At 42.2% G+C, this 16,057-nt stretch overlaps 1 protein-coding gene across 1 annotated transcript; it reads left to right on the top strand.

Annotated features, from left to right (window-relative positions):
• The first annotated feature begins 1,148 nt into the window (after positions 1-1,148).
• sfrp1b (secreted frizzled-related protein 1b) lies at positions 1,149-6,799 on the top strand. Its single transcript, XM_027001727.3, has 3 exons — positions 1,149-1,867; positions 2,675-2,749; positions 6,058-6,799. The coding sequence occupies exons 1-3, from the start codon at positions 1,378-1,380 to the stop codon at positions 6,375-6,377; spliced, it is 885 nt and encodes a 294-aa protein (XP_026857528.2). The 5' UTR covers positions 1,149-1,377; the 3' UTR covers positions 6,378-6,799.
• Positions 6,800-16,057: the final 9,258 nt, after the last annotated feature.

Genomic DNA, 16,057 nt, shown 5'->3' with positions numbered 1-16,057 from the left:
TGTACTTTAACCATAGGAGCACCCTATCTAGTCCAAATGCACATGTTGATGTTTGACTGCTGGGAATCAGTTCTCATCTGCTTTTCTGCAGTGGCTGTCTTTGGTATTATTTATCTGTTTTATTTTAAATACTTTTGCATGGAAAGACTTTAGATTTTAGATCAATAAAAAAGTCTAATTTCAACCTAAAGCTTAAGCATTTTCTTCTCACTGTTTCTGTGACCTCTGTGCGTCTATGTTGTGTTTATTTATCGTTGTGTGTTTGTGTGCTGTGATTTACTGTCCCACTGCCAGTACATCGGACAGGCCACTGATGGCCTTACCGGGAGCTGGGCTTTGACGTTCTGACTTCTGTGGTTCATGTGTTATTGTATTTGGATCTCATTCCATGTTATGTCTGCCTTAAGTGACTGTTCATAAACTGCCTCTCTGGCAAGATGAGTGTCTGTAATAAAGACCCTCTCCTGTGGGGACTCGCTCGCATCTGTAATGGACGGAAAACACGGACCCAAATGTGGCGTCTGGTGCAGGTTTGAGGGATATGAAGCGTTCTTTATTTCTGAAACAAAGATCCAACATCGGCATGTATTCCACAAGGAGTGAAATAGACTATTTACAGTTTTATAGATAGTACACAGAATAAGAGATAAAGTAAACTTAAATAAAATAACACATTTTAGGTATAATATACATAATATTGAATATGTGTGTATAAGATGGGGAGACATATTATTCAATGCTATATGCAGTACATCCTTTACATGTGACATTTGTGTATAGATATAATTCTGACTGGGATTATACCCATTATACAACAGATTATTATTATTGTTTTATTATGATACTAGTATGGCAGCCTAAATCTGCAAGTTTCAGTTGGCTATATGCAGTGTCTGTATAAACTGTCTAAGAATATGGCGTTAAAGAACAAATGTTTCCACGAGCAAGACATTAGCATGAATGTAGGACCAACACAGTAAAGTTCGTTATTGCGCATTTTTTTTGCATCATTCTCTGTCCTCTTGGCAACACGTTTTTTTTCCTGTGATGTTTTGTGCAACTCCGACCCGTCCCCTGCCAAGAGCAGGAGGAGAAGGAGACCGAAAGAAAAAATGATTGAGCAAGTTTGAAATTGAGCAATTCCGTCCCACCGTGCCAAGCTACAACGCGCGCGCAGTTGCATTACTATTGGTCGCCCGTTTTTTGTTTTTTTGTTTTGTTTTGTTTTTTTGCCTTTGCGCGACGAAACTGTAGGCTACAGCGGGGGTGTTTAATACTGAGCAGATCGCGAGAAAGACCTCACTGAAGTTTATCCATCTATTTTTTTATCCAAACAGGTTGCCACAGTCACCATCTCCTAACTTGTAAGGGCGCGCCATGAGGACCATTTGCGCTCCGAAGCTGCTTTGGCTCGCTCTGCTCTGCGCCGCCTCTTCGCTGCGGGCGTCGGAGTACGAGTACAGCTGGAAGGACATAGTATATACCTACGGTAAAGGTCCACAGTGCGTGCCTATCCCGGAGGACCTGCAGCTCTGCTATAGTGTGGGCTACAGCCAAATGATTCTGCCAAACCTACTGGGTCACGACACTTTGCAGGAGGTGAAGCAGCAGGCGAGCAGCTGGGTCCCGCTGGTGCACAAGCACTGCCACGCGGACACCCAGGTATTCCTGTGCTCGCTGTTCGCCCCGGTGTGTCTGGCCAGGCCGGTGTACCCGTGCCGCAAGATGTGCGAGTCTGTGCGAGACAGCTGCGCTCCGATCATGGAGGCTTTCGGCTTCCCTTGGCCGGAGATGCTTAACTGTAGCAAGTTTCCAGTGGACGAGTTGTGTATCGCCACGAACATGACAGACAAGCCCGAAAGCTCAGGTGCGTAACCAGGTCTCCAGGTCATCTTCTGTAATATTCAATCAGTATTAAAAAGCACATATTTCATATTACACAGTAAGCAGTTACAGGACACTGTGGGTCTATGGACTGTGTTAAGTTAGACCTCGTGTTTAAAAGATGTAACCTGTAAAACAGTAATAACTGTAGTCACAGGTGTAGAATTGTGGTGTCGGTGTTAAAACTGCAACAAAGTTCACTTAATAATTCATGTAAAAATGATATTTTGCCTGAATGATGAAGCACGTGGGGCTGCAGCATGACATCAAAATGTTGGTGGAACGTTTTGACTTCGCGTGGCCCTCTGCACTGTCACTATTCCTAATCCTAATCCTCATCCTCGTGCTGGAGACGGTTATTCCCATAGTCGGAATCTCATAAATTATCTGAAGACTTTATTGAAAAGGCTGCTGGTGATTTGTAAAAGCAGCACGTTTATCTCTTTTGGTGAGGATTCTGTTAGATTGTGTTTGCTTGTCCTTCTGACACTGGGCTACAGAGACCAGACCACATTCGTCCTTCCATAACTGAGCTGATTTGTGTTATAGAAGAGTTCATCTGTGCAGCGAGTGTAATGTCCTCTTCATGGCCAGTTCTTTATGGACCTGTGAGAAAAACAGAAAACTAATTAAAAAGAAATGTTATGGTAGAGGGGGGTTGTAAGTGCTGAATGAAGTTTTGATCTCTGCTCTGAGATCTGGGAGAAAGAAGCTTGTCTCACCCTCGGTTATAGTGTAAATACGCCTGTCAGGATATGATGTCTGACCTTCTGACCTTCTGACCTTCCAGACTACACTCCTTTGTGTCCTGTGTGTGACAGAGGGATGACTCATATTCTGGACCAAATTTGTGTCAGTGAGTTTGGTAAGTGAACACTTAGAAACCTCTATACTGTTAGAATTTAAACACAACTCAAACATATTCAGTAGTAAAACAGTCTAAAAGGCAAATGTTGAAATGCGTATTTTATAAAAGCTACTATTAAAAAGATCTTAAAGATTGTGAGTTCTTAAAGTTCTTATTGCTGGAGTGTGGAGGTGTACATAGGTAACTGGTGAAAAAGCAATCTGCCTCCTGGGAAGATTTTAATGTTTTCTGCAGTCTTCATGCCAACATTAGCAATGATTACAGTTCTGAAGCACTAACACAGGAGAGAAGTGGGTGACATGTACATACACCCACATATGTGTACATGCGCACACACACATGCACAAAAACACACACGCACACACACACTCCTAATCACACACACATAGATACATACATGCATGCGCACATCCACACAGACACATACATGCATACATTGAATTGCATAGACACGAATGCACACACACACACACACACACACACACACACACACACACACACACACACACACACACAGACAAGCAGAAAGCCTCAAGTGAGAAAGTTCCTGGATTTCAACTCTACTAAAGAGAGGTACATACCTTTTGGGCTGAGGTTTACAGAAGCATTCCAGTACCAAGCAGGTCCAAATCCTTGTTGCGAGTTTGCAGAATCTGTGTTCTTACTGAAGCCTAAATGATCCAGCCAGCGAAACTGGACCTCTCCATCATCATTGTCGTTATCTTCTATGACAAGTAAGATCCATGACATTCAGAGCAAGTGAGAAACCCTTTAATAGATACACTAGCAAGTTAACACAACTACTATTTGTGTATCAGAAAAGACTACAAGCTGTTTGCCATTAGGAGAGAATGTTGTACAACATCAAAAACACTTCAAGCATGTAGATCTGGAAGGTCTTGCTGTGTAATTCCCGGGATTGCCATGGGCTTGGAATACTGCCATGATTACCGGTACAGGAATGAATGATATTACCAGATATGATTATTAAGAAAAAACATCCTGAACTTCATAAAGGTTCATTAAAACTTCATAAAATTATTCTCAGTAACAAAATTGTAAAACTAAAAAATCTAGACATATATTTATCCTGTGAATTTATAATAATTGGATGCTTTATGTTGTCAGTGTATGAGTGAATGAGTGTTTAAACTGTGAATTGAAGAGTCAGTCAGCAAAAGTGTTCAAAAGTGTTCATCATCTGGAATCTCCTTCTGTATTAGTGGTAATGGAAACCAATGAGACTGATTCAGCTGTGTGCCAGACTGAGGAACGCCTTAAACATCACCAGTCCTATCGGCTCTGGCAAATAATGTTTCAATACCTCCGACTCACCAAGTTTGCTTCATACACATTTGGTTTCAATAATATTATTATTCCCGATTTATTTTCCTCTAAATACATTGTCTGCACACTCTTGAAGCCTCTGTGAAAGTACGGCCTTCCCAGGAGGAGGAGTGGGGTGTGTGTGGATCAGACATGCGCTTTTACGGTGTGTGTGCATGTTTGGGGAGAATCAACTCACAGTGCTGTGTAGCGCCACTGTTTACTTTTCAGTCCGTGCCTTTTTGTTCTCTTGGTGCCAGTGGTTTTATAAATGCAACCCAATGACTGAATCTCTGAGTTGTTTTTGGTTGTCATTTATTTATTTATTTCTCAGATAGATTAAGTTGGTTTCTTGTGTTGTCACAGAAAAATACGGTCACGGTATCGCACAATGCTGACTATTTGATATAAACCAAATACTTTTGAAGTACTTTTCATTCAATCCCACCCCCACATCCCCCAAAAAACCAAAATGGACCACAACCCTCACAGCACTTCCAGTAACCAAGAAACTGTAATGTGAGAGGACCATAACCGTTTCTTTAAGGTTCTGAGATGCCGTCACTGTGAGGAATATCGAGGATGGTTGCTGACAGTTTCATGAGACCTTCTACAGTGAGCCATGAAGCAGAGACTTGAGGCGGAGTGTGTTTCTCTCCCTCCTCCGCCCCATCACTGCATCGGCCTTCTGACAGGGCCTCTCCTTAGGACGGTCTGCAAGTCTGCCCAGTGTTGTCTGGATATCTGTGTGAACAACTGTTTGTTCTGGTGGAGAAAAAAGCCAAAACAAAATGAACAAACCCCTCCAGGTCCTTTAATTCAGCATTAGTGTGGAAGTCATAACCCAGGAAGTGTAGTTAGGACAGACCTGCTGATGGTGTTGTTTCTGTCATCTGCTTTAATAATGAACCATGAAATGTCATTACAGGCCTACGGCAGCTTTCGCCAAACAGATATGGTTAAAAAATGACATTTAAAAAAAATGACATACCATCGTAACAGTACATGGTTTTCCCATCATAACAGATCATGATGGCGATGACAGGATAGCAGATGATGGTCATTAAAGCTGAGAGGGAACTCAATCCCTGGAAGCGTGTGGGCTGATGTCCTGCGGTTTGAGTCTCAGCTGCTTGACGGGTCCTCACAAACACACATTTCTGTCTCAGCTCCAGGATTAAGTGAGCAGCTATTAGTCTGCGTGCAGCTGCGGACCACAGTGTGCAGGCTGAACGCTGTTGCTGGACACTTACTCCTGGACACTTGCTCCTGTTGCGGTCATTGCTATGGTTACTGTGGAGCTTCAGAGCTCTAACCAGTTCTTGTTAAAAAACCTAAAATGCCTGAGGAGAGGAACATGGAGAGTCAGAGTTTTGTTCACCACCCCGAGAAGAGTTGCCAGATGGATATAAAGTTTGACCACTGTCCAAGAATTTGATCCTCAGAAACCCTACTTAATAGCGGAATACGTTACATGATGCAATAGAATGCAGCACACGTACAACAGGGAAGCATCTGAAAGGAATAAACCCACAGCAGAGCTGGACGTGGAAGAAATGTTCTGCTAGCCACCAGTCTCTCCATCCTCAGCTAATGCAGCAGCCATCGGAAAACTGTTTTTAAAAGTACTTCACGTTAGTAAAGTATTTTGAAATGGTTTCAAATAAATATTGGATTTTTGTATTTCTCTCTGGAATTTTCATCATATAAATATTTACTGCAGGAGATAAATTGCTTTGTTAGATTTTTATAGCTATTTTTGATTCTGCTGTTTACAAACTGATCTAAGCAACACAGTTATATCTTCAAAATCAGGAACAAAACGTGTCTAACACCATAATTAAAGAGCCACTGGAAAAAAAGTCATTTAATAAAGAAATGTTTAAACTAAATAGACAATTATTTACATTTCAATAATGTTCAGAATTATCTTTATGTTTCTGGATGGAGACATTGATTTTTTTCTTTTTACATTTTAGCCATCAAGACAAGAATAAAGGAAGTGCAAAAAGAAGGCAGGGACAGGAAGGTGATGCTGGAAAAGCGCCGGAGGCAGGTGAGACTCGGGAACCTGAAGAAGGAGAAAATGAAGAAGCTGGTCCTCTACCTGAAGAACGGAGTCGACTGCCTGTGCCAGCCGCTGGAACACCTGGACACCAGCTACCTCATCGTGGGTCGGAAAGTCGAAAAACGCTACCTGCTGACCGGAATTCACAAGTGGGACAAATCCAGCAAAGAGTTCAAGAAGGCTCTGAAGAAACTGGAAAGCAAAAATTGCCATGACACATTCTTGAAATAAAAGTGACACATGTGCGTTCTGAAATCCTGCTTTCAATCATACACTTCAACATCTCTATATAACCTTGTGTTTAGTTTTACATTGTAGTAAAGTTTGTCCACAATCCAGTAATACGAGAAAATATCAGTCATCAGTTGTATCGAGATTGAAATTGCACAACAGATGCATCTGAATTTAAGCACAATCCAGAACTGCTGCGATCCTCTGGACTCACTCATAACACTATTGCTATGTTTCTCAAACCTTTTAAAAACATTCATTCATCCATAACAATTAAAATCTGTGAAAATTTCAACATGCAAGAGTTCTGCATACTTGATTTAAAATGTATTTCAGTGAACTGCCTTTTTGTGTGTGAATGTGGAAAACCTGATGCTCTGTGTTTGCATTAAACCCGATGCTCTGTTTTTGAGTTAATCCCAGACACTCTGTGTTTGAGTTAATTCCAGACGTTCTGTGTTTGAGTTAATCCCAGACCCTCTGTGTTTGCATTAAACCCGATGCTCTGTGTTTGAGTTAATCCCTGACGCTCTGTGTTTGAGTTTGCATATTCTAGGATTAGGATTTATCTCAGTCTGAGATGTGTTAGTCCCTGAGGTAAGGTTTCAGCATAACCTCTCCAGTTCAGAACATGAGCTAGTCATATAGTAAATATTTATTGGTGTTCACTTCTCATTGAATAGCTTTACACCAGTGTAAAGACAATATTAATGTGTGTCCATGTGGGATGTGAAGTGATTGTGCAGATGTGCTTTGCTGAGTCAGTGTGGGATCAGGAAGAGCTGGTATGCACAGTGCTGCTTCTGCCTGTGTGTAAGCACGAGTCCAGACCGAACATTCATCCTGGCTACGGATACTGTGAATGTTTGTTTTGGATGTGTGTGTGTGGGGGGGGGGGGGGGGGGGGGGGGTCTGGAAAGATCCTTTTTGACAAACCTGCTGAAAGCCTGGAGTTCTGGCAGTCTAGACCTTACCCCCTCACACACACACACACACACACACACACACACACACACACACACACACGTACACACACACTCTCTCTCTCACACACACACACACACACACACACACACACACACTCACACTCACACACACACACACACACACTCACACTCACACTCACACACTCACACACACACACTCACACACACACTCACACACACACTCACACACACACTCACACCACCCCCGGATGGATTTATTTTACCTGGTGTGTGGAAAGAGAAGAAGGTTGGTGATGATATACTGGATCTTTAGACCGTAAAGCTGTGTGATAAGTTGTTGAGAAAGGAGTACATTAATTGGAATCAGCAGAGGCCAGTCACTTTTCTGCCTTTTCCATTTAAACTGGTGCAAAGATGGAATGCCAAACTTTTCCTGAGATGATGTGATTGAGAAGTACAGATCGAGAGGTTGAGAGGTAGAGATTGAGAGGTTGAGAGGTAGAGATTGAGAGATTGAGGGGTACAGATTAAGACATTGAGAGCTACAGCTTCTCATTAGTGATGTAGGCTAAAATTCCAGCCTTCACCGAAATGTGCAGTACTGTTCAGTTTGATTTTGACTTTCACGTCAAACTTAAAATTCAGCGAGTTTAAAGTACAAGGTACTAATTAAAACATGAAGGAAAATCCTTGAGTTGAACATCTAATCAGCACCATCTCCTATGACTCCCTCAGAGAGCTTCACTGGTTCAGACTGTTTGTGTGACGAGGAGAGAGCTGCTATCTTGACATGCTCCAGACCAATTATCTCCAGACCAATTATCTCCAGACCAATTATCTCCAGACTAATTATCTCCAGACCAATTATCTCCAGACCAATTATCTCCAGACCAAGCCGCAACACGCTAAGCACACCAATCTGCTCAGATGGCGCAGGAACACACCACGTATAACTGACCGCATCTCATTAAACAAGTAACCAAAAACTAATACTAGTCTGAATTAAGTTCTCTCTACTGTGGCATTTGTTTAATATTGTTGATATTACTTGGCCAGACTAGGGCATGAACAGACCAAGTAAAGACATACTGACTGAACACGTCTCATGAGCTCACAGGGTATGTGAGAAATCACGTCTTAGACTTGGCACAGGACTTGTTTGTGGTCACAGATTCAGGAAGTGTGCATGCAGATAGCATCAGAAACAGAGTCAAGACTGTACTGGGAAGGCTGGTGCACATGGTTACCCGTGGAACTGAGCTGAACTACATATTCGGGCCATGCGTCACTGTGCCAGGAACACTCTGCTTGCTCAACCCCCCAAATCATGTTATTTCAAATGACAAATCACAAACAGCACATGTTCTTGAGGCGTTGACATGTAACTGGCTGTAATACTCATTACAGCCAAACACGTCAAATAGATAAAACAATAGTGAAATAGTAAATAAATAAATGAACATATGACTTGCTCACTGTAACCCTGGTGTGGGTCCAGCTGGAACTTTGCAGAGACTGCGAGTGATGGTTCGTCCAGAGCGATGCAGCAGTCTTAACGACACCTGTGCTGGAGGAGAGACGAACTAATGACCACAAATGACCCTCAGTCAGGTAAGAGCCTTGATTTAAATGCACCACATGGGGTTTGGAGCAGAGGGCTCATGCAACCAACATCTCACACAACCAGCATCTCATGCACTAGCATCTCGTAACCAGCATCTCACGCAACCAGCATCTTGTAACCAGCATCTCACGCAACCAGCACCTCAACAACCAGCATCTCATGCAACCAGCTTCTCACACAACCAGCATCTCACACAATCAACATCTCACATAACCAGCATCTCACACAACCAACATCTCACGCAACCAACATCTAACGCCATCAGCACCTCATGCAACCAACATCTCACACAACCAGAATCTCACATAGCTAAAACAACTCTCACACACACACACACATACACACACACACACACACACACACACTCACACATACACACACACACACTCACACACACACGCACACACACACGCACACACACACACACACACACACACATGCATACACACATTCACACATGCATGCACAGCTTGAAACTCAAGTGGGTGGGAGACCAGGAATGTTGCATGACAAACACTGCTATGAAACCATGAAGAGTTTAGACCATCTCAAACGCAGAGTTGACATCAAGCCTCACAGCCTGTATGTGCTACTAAACGAGATTTGTGCAGCTGGTATGACGGCACATTCCCAAGGGTCCCTGAACACTGACATGCAGAATACGGACAGCCTAAAATAACAAAACTCAGCCTGTAAGGTCATTCAGTCTTTACACTGTACAGCTGAGGATGTTTGCCCACAGGCTCAGAGTGGGATACACACATACACACACGTTTTATTCATGCAGTATTGGATGTCATTTCAAAGAGCTGAAAGCCTAAAGTTGACATCCAGCTGCTCTGTCAGGCATGACCACACTGTGGGGGGTTAATTCTGTAAACTGAATTAAACTACAGAGTTTCATTCTGAACTTCACAGGAATGGAAGAAACACCTGACAGAGTCAATGCTGCATGTTAGAATTTCCTCAGTTTGTCAGTTTGTACAGTACATCCGGAAAGTATTCACAGCGCTTCACTTCTTCCACATTTTGTTGTTACAGCCTTATTCCAAAATGGATTAAATTCATTTTTTCCCTTGAAATTCTACACACAATACCCCATAATGACTAAATGAAGAAAGTTTGTTTGGAATTTTTGCAAATGTATTAAAAAAACAAAACAAAACCAAAAATCACATGTACATAAGTATTCACAGCCTTTGCCATGACACTCAAAACTGAGCTCAGGTGTATCCTGTTTCCACTGATCATCCTTCAGTTGTTTCGACAACTTCATTGGAGTCCACCTGTGGTAAATTGTTGATTGGACATGATTTGGAAAGGCACACACCTGTCCATATAAGGTACCATAGTTGACAGTACATGTCAGAGCACAAACCAAGCCTTGAAGTCCAAGGACTTGTCTGTAGTCCTCCGATACAGGATTGTATCGGGGCACAGATCGGGGGAAGGGTACAGAAAAACATCTGCAGCATTGAAGGTCCCAGTGAGCACAATGGCCTCCATCATCCGTAAATGGAAGAAGTTTGGAACCACCGGGACTCTTCCTAGAGTTAGCCGCCCAGCCAACCTGAGTGATCAGGGTAAAAGGGCCTTAGTCAGGGAGGTGACCAAGAACCCAAGGGTCACTCTGACAGAGCTTCAGTGTTGCTCTGTGGAGAGAGGAGAACTTTCCAGAAAGACAACCATTTCTGTAGCAATCTACCAATCAGGCCTGTATGGTAGAGTGACCAGATGGAAGCCACTCCTCAGTAAAAAGCACAAGACAGCCTGCTTGGAGCTTGCAAAAAGGCACCTGAAGGACTCTCAGACCATGAGAAACAAAATTCTCTGGTCTGATGAAACAAAAATTGAAGTCTTTGGACTGAATGCCAAGCGTCATGTCTGGAGGAAACCGGGCACCGCTCATCAACTGGCCAATACCATCGCTACAGTGAAGCATGGTGGTGGCAGCATCATGCTGTGGGGTTGTTTTCCAGCAGCAGGAACTGGAAGACTAGTCAGGGTCGAGGGAAAGATGAATGCAGCAATGTACAGAGACATCCTTGAAGAAAACCTGCTTCAAAGCGCTCTGGACCTCAGACTGGGGCGAAGGTTCATCTTCCAACAGGACAGTGACCATAAGCACACAGCTAAGATAATAAAGGAGTGGCTTCAGGACAACTTTGTGAATGTTCTTGAGTGGCCCAGCCAGAGCGCAGACTTCAACCCGATTGAACATCTCTGCAGAGATCTGAAAATGGCTGTGCCCCAACGCTCCCCATCCAACCTGATGGAGCTTGAGAGGTTCTGCAAAGAAGAATAGGAGAACCTGCCCAAAAATAGGTGTGCCAAGCTTGTAGCATCATACTCAAAAAGACTTGAGGCTGTAATTGCCGACAAAGGTGCTTCACACAGTATTGAGTTAAAGGCTGTGAATACTTATGTAAATGTGATTTTTAAATGTTTTATTTTTTTTTAAATACATTTGCAAAACTTCCAAACAAACTTTTGTCACTTAGTCATTATGGGGTATTGTGTGTAGAATTTCAAGGGAAAAAAAGAATTTAATCCATTTTGGAATAAGGCTGTAGCATAACAAAATGTGGAAAAAGTGAAGCGCTGTGAATACTTTCCGGATGCATTGAACCTCGTGAGGACAGAGGGGATCGATCCAGAGCAGATGGTCGATGAATCCTGTTTCTGGCAGAGAGAATCGAGTTAGATTTGTGCCTGCGGTGGTGTGAGGAACGAACTCCTGTGGGACTTCATGTGACCTGAGCTAAAGAACAGGACACAGCAACTGATTACCATTCAAAACTTCAAATGACTCATTATTCAGTTTGATCTTTTGCCACTAGCTACTCTTGTGAGGTGTTTTGTTATGTTTACAGTTTTTTTTAAAGACCATGTTTTTTTGAGGGTCTTTTTTGGTTTCCCACTTCTGGCATTTTCAGTTCTCTGAAGGCAAAGAGAAAACAGTCTGCTTTTATATCTCAGGTCAGTTCATCCACCACGAAGGAAAAATATGGAAGTGAAAACCTCATTTTTGGATTCATGCTTTGGGTTGTAAGTCTCTGGCTTTATAGATGATTTAAGGTAAGTGCAGTATTTCTGCAGTAGGTGCATATTTTCCCCTAATGTACTCTTGTAACGGCTGTTATATGTAACTCTAGATTACTTCAGCGATAATGTACAAGAGTATTCGATTAAAATACAGTCACAGAAACAAAGAAACCCCATATATCACAGGTCTTCAAACTCGCAGTCAACAGTAGGTGCAGTAAGACCTGTCGATCACGAGAGGGCAGTCCGGGGTAGCTCTCCACGAACTGGGCTACGTGCAGGCAAGCCCATAAACTCAGAAAACGAAGCTGATAGTGCAGTCATGTTGTCGTGTGCGCCTCACACTTCAGCAGACCTGTGCTGCAACACTGTTCAGAGAGAGGAAGGGGGGCATTTAAAGCTGTTTAAACCTCACCGACCCTCCGGCCACATCTCAGCGGCTCTGGGATGGTGGAATGGCACGTAACGGACAGTAAACACCGAGTAACACTTTTGAACCAAATACAATATAACACACGCACATCAAAGGTGTGGGAATGGTAAAACATAAACCACTTCTCAGGATTGCTGATAATGTTTAGAAAGATTTCAAAGAAACTTCAGAATAAACTTTGAATAACCTACATTAAACATATGCATAAAACCATTACAGTTTTCCATACACAATTAATACGGCTTGCTTATAGAAATGGATCCGACTCGGACACTTGTAATAATTTCGTTACGTTTTCGTTGATTTTATGAACATCGTGACAGAACCAATCAGCGCTGCGCGGTGAGGCGCGCGTCCGTTTAACCTCGCGGCGCTCCGCACACCGCGCGCTGGCCCGGCTGTTCTTAAATGGACCGCGCAGGGACGCCGAGAGGCGCGCGTAGGTCTGGAAGCGCAGCGAAGCTACTCAGGGCGCTCGCAGCGCTGCTTCATTACACTACACGGTACTGCTGAGTACAAAGGGAAAAGTGTTTAAGGAACCAAATATCGTGGCTAGAGAATTTTTATTAACAAAATCTTAACGCGCCGTAAATGTCAACGAGCTATGTTTAACCCGCGCGGAACCTTGGAACCTATCCTAATCATACTCGTGAGCATATAACGTTAACAACAACAACAACAACAACAACAACAACAATTATTATTATTATTATTATTATTATATGCAATTTTCATAATGCGCTTTAAAAAAACTTTTTCAATTGTTTTGCAGAAATAAAAAATAGAGATAAATATTAATACATATATTTTAAAACATTTTAAAATTATTTATGAATAAAGAAAAACTCATATTGTAAATTATAAAATGTTTTATAAAATTATAAAAATATAAAATATAATATACATTAACATAAATGTAATGAAAAATAAATAAAATAGTAAAACAGTAGCAAAACACACATATTGAGATATATTGAGAACATATCAGCAGTGCTCTGTTTTTCAGGGGGACAGTTTTGTAGTAATGAATTGAAACCTGCTCACTTCAGATGGGTTTTAGGGATGGCCAACACTTTGCTGTCTGGTTAGGTAGAGAGGTAGAGATTAATTACAAAATTAATTTAAAACATGCAAAACGTCATTGTAAAAGATAAAGGTAAGCAACGAAGGCTTAAGGTACGGTGTGGTGCTGTGCTAGCACATGCAAAGGTTCTGGCTGCAGCATTCTGAACTCTGTAATTTCTTCTTTGAACATCTACCACATGATGTAAATATGGTCAGTTGCTAAGGGCAGATTTAGCTGGGAAGTTAGTTCAGTAGTAAAGGGTCCAAGTACCAAGTACCAAGTGCAACACAGAACTTAAATAAGATCTGAATTAGACTACAGCTTCTGCAGTCAGCCAAGTACCAAGTCATGATTAGCTGGATCAAAGGCAGCAGTGAAATGAATGAAGAGCGAGACACACAGGTTACCCAGATCTCTCGTGCCAAAATGATGCTCTAGTCTGCTTTTCGGCTTTAGCGACAAATATTCAACAGTTCCTCTTTTCCTCTAAGTTGGCGGTTACTAGCAGGGAGTGAAACTGCTACCCCTTGTAATCGCCTAGTGCTGATTTATTTCTTCTCTCCAGCCTCTCGTATAAATGCCATTCAGTCCTAGACGATGGAAATCACATCCCTTAATCCACAGGGGATCGCTGCTCACGTCGTGGGCACTGTGTGAGCAAAGTACGCATGCTTTAAAGGACGCCTTCATGGTCACAGGCGCCCCCTGGCTAGCCTGAGCCTCTATTGCCTTCATCAAATCTGACAGAAGAGAGAGAAGGATGGAGAGGGGGAAGGGAGAGTGAGATACAGAGAGGCTGGACGGAGAGGTGAGGTTGGCAGAAGCAGTGTTTGGACTCCACAAACACACCCACATCACCCCATTTCTCATACGGTCAGTCTGGGACTAAGAAGCAATTCTGCACATTCTGTTCTCTTTTTCTCATGTTTTAATGCAGTGCATTGTTCAGTGCTGGAATACCTGTGTGTTGTCCACTGATTGGCACAGAGAGCTTGTTGAGGTTCCTGACTGGCTACGTAGGGTCACCGTTAAGGCTTTTTGGGACATCATAACCAAAATAACAAAACTTAACAAACCTTTGTTTTCCCAAGTGTGTTATATATGGCGATCTTAAATACATCTCAGAGTTCATCCTCCAAGAGCATAAATATATACAAACACACATGTTTTATTCATCTGGAAAATAAACCTTCTGCTTCTGAGGTGCAAATTATCCATGAAAATGTCCAGATTTAGTGCTATTAACAAAGAAATTTACACCTTATGCTTTCATCCAAAGCACTTACAATCACAACTGAACGTAACTTGAGGGTTAAGGGTCTTGCTCAGGGGCCCAACAGTGGTAACTTGGCAGTGGTGGGACTTGAACTAGCAACCTTCTGTCTATTAGTCCAGCACCTTAAGCACTAGGCTGAGGTGAAATCTGAACTAATGCAATGAGGGATGTTAAATCATCTACCTTCTACCTTACCCGCTACATTACCCATTAACTTAACCGCTACTTTACCTTCTAACTTACCCACTACATTACCCACTAACATACACACTGCTGTACCTACTACCTTACCTGCTACCTACTTAAAGAATATATTTCACTCAGTATCAGTTGACATAATGTTGGAAACAACTCCCATTATATCTGTATATATTTAGACCGACCTCAAATCTGCTGTTTATTGGGAAAATTCTTGAGAAAATCGTTTGCAAGCAGCTTACTGATTTTCTATCCGCAAATGGATGTCTAGACAAATTTCATTCAGGATTTGGCCTACTCACAGTACTGAGACTACTCTAATCAAGGCAATGAATGACATTCATTTGAACACAGATTCAGAGACGCTGTCAGTTCTACTACTGCTTGAGCATAGTGAAACCTCTGATACCGCAGACCACAACATTCTTGTAAGAAAACTCAAGAAGTGGGTTGGACTGCTAAAACAGTTCAGTTCATACCTGCAAGGCAAGAAATATTTTGTTGAAATAGAAAATGAGGTTTCTGAAAGGGTTCCATTGACTTACCGTACTGTCAATGGTACTGTTAGACATTATATTCTTTATTGTTAGATGTATACATGGTTATCGTCTGTACTTAGTGTTAAGTGTTTCTTGTTTGTATTAATCGTGTGTAATTCTTGTGAGTGCCGTTAGTGTTTTATGTTTAAATGTTAATAAATGTATGTCCTAGACGCTGGAGTCTGTGCGTCCTGCCCCTCGCCCTGCGGCACTCAGGCCACCTCGTGTTACAGGCGTGTTAATAGTCTCTATCTCAGTTTTAGCAGTCACATAAAATCAGTTATGAAGTCAGCATTTTATCATCTAAAGAACATCAAAAAAATTTTAAAACTCCTCTGTGTTTTTATCTTTAGCAGGGCTGATTACTGAAATGGCCTCCTAACGGGACTCCCAAAAAAGCTTCAGTTGATTCAAAACGCAGCTGCTAGAGTTCTCACTAGGAGCAAAAGAAGAGAGAATACACCACATCCATTCTGAAGTCCTCTCACACTGGACACCAGAATTTTACAGAGTTATTACTGGTCTATAAATCACGTAATGGTATAGGACCAG

The sequence above is a fragment of the Electrophorus electricus genome, chromosome 19, assembly GCF_041902795.1.
Source record: "Electrophorus electricus isolate QZ-2024a chromosome 19, ASM4190279v1, whole genome shotgun sequence".
In the NCBI taxonomy this organism is placed as follows: Eukaryota; Metazoa; Chordata; class Actinopteri; order Gymnotiformes; family Gymnotidae; genus Electrophorus; species Electrophorus electricus.
This window is presented reverse-complemented; position numbering and strand designations above follow the sequence as displayed.

Excerpts from the sequence above, each read along its gene's own strand:
- sfrp1b (XM_027001727.3), top strand. The coding sequence starts at position 1,378 with ATGAGGACCATTTGCGCTCCGAAGCTGCTTTGGCTCGCTCTGCTCTGC. Across the intron at positions 1,868-2,674 it reads AGACAAGCCCGAAAGCTCAG|ACTACACTCCTTTGTGTCCT; the intron begins GTGCGTAACCAG and ends CTGACCTTCCAG. Across the intron at positions 2,750-6,057 it reads AATTTGTGTCAGTGAGTTTG|CCATCAAGACAAGAATAAAG; the intron begins GTAAGTGAACAC and ends TTTACATTTTAG.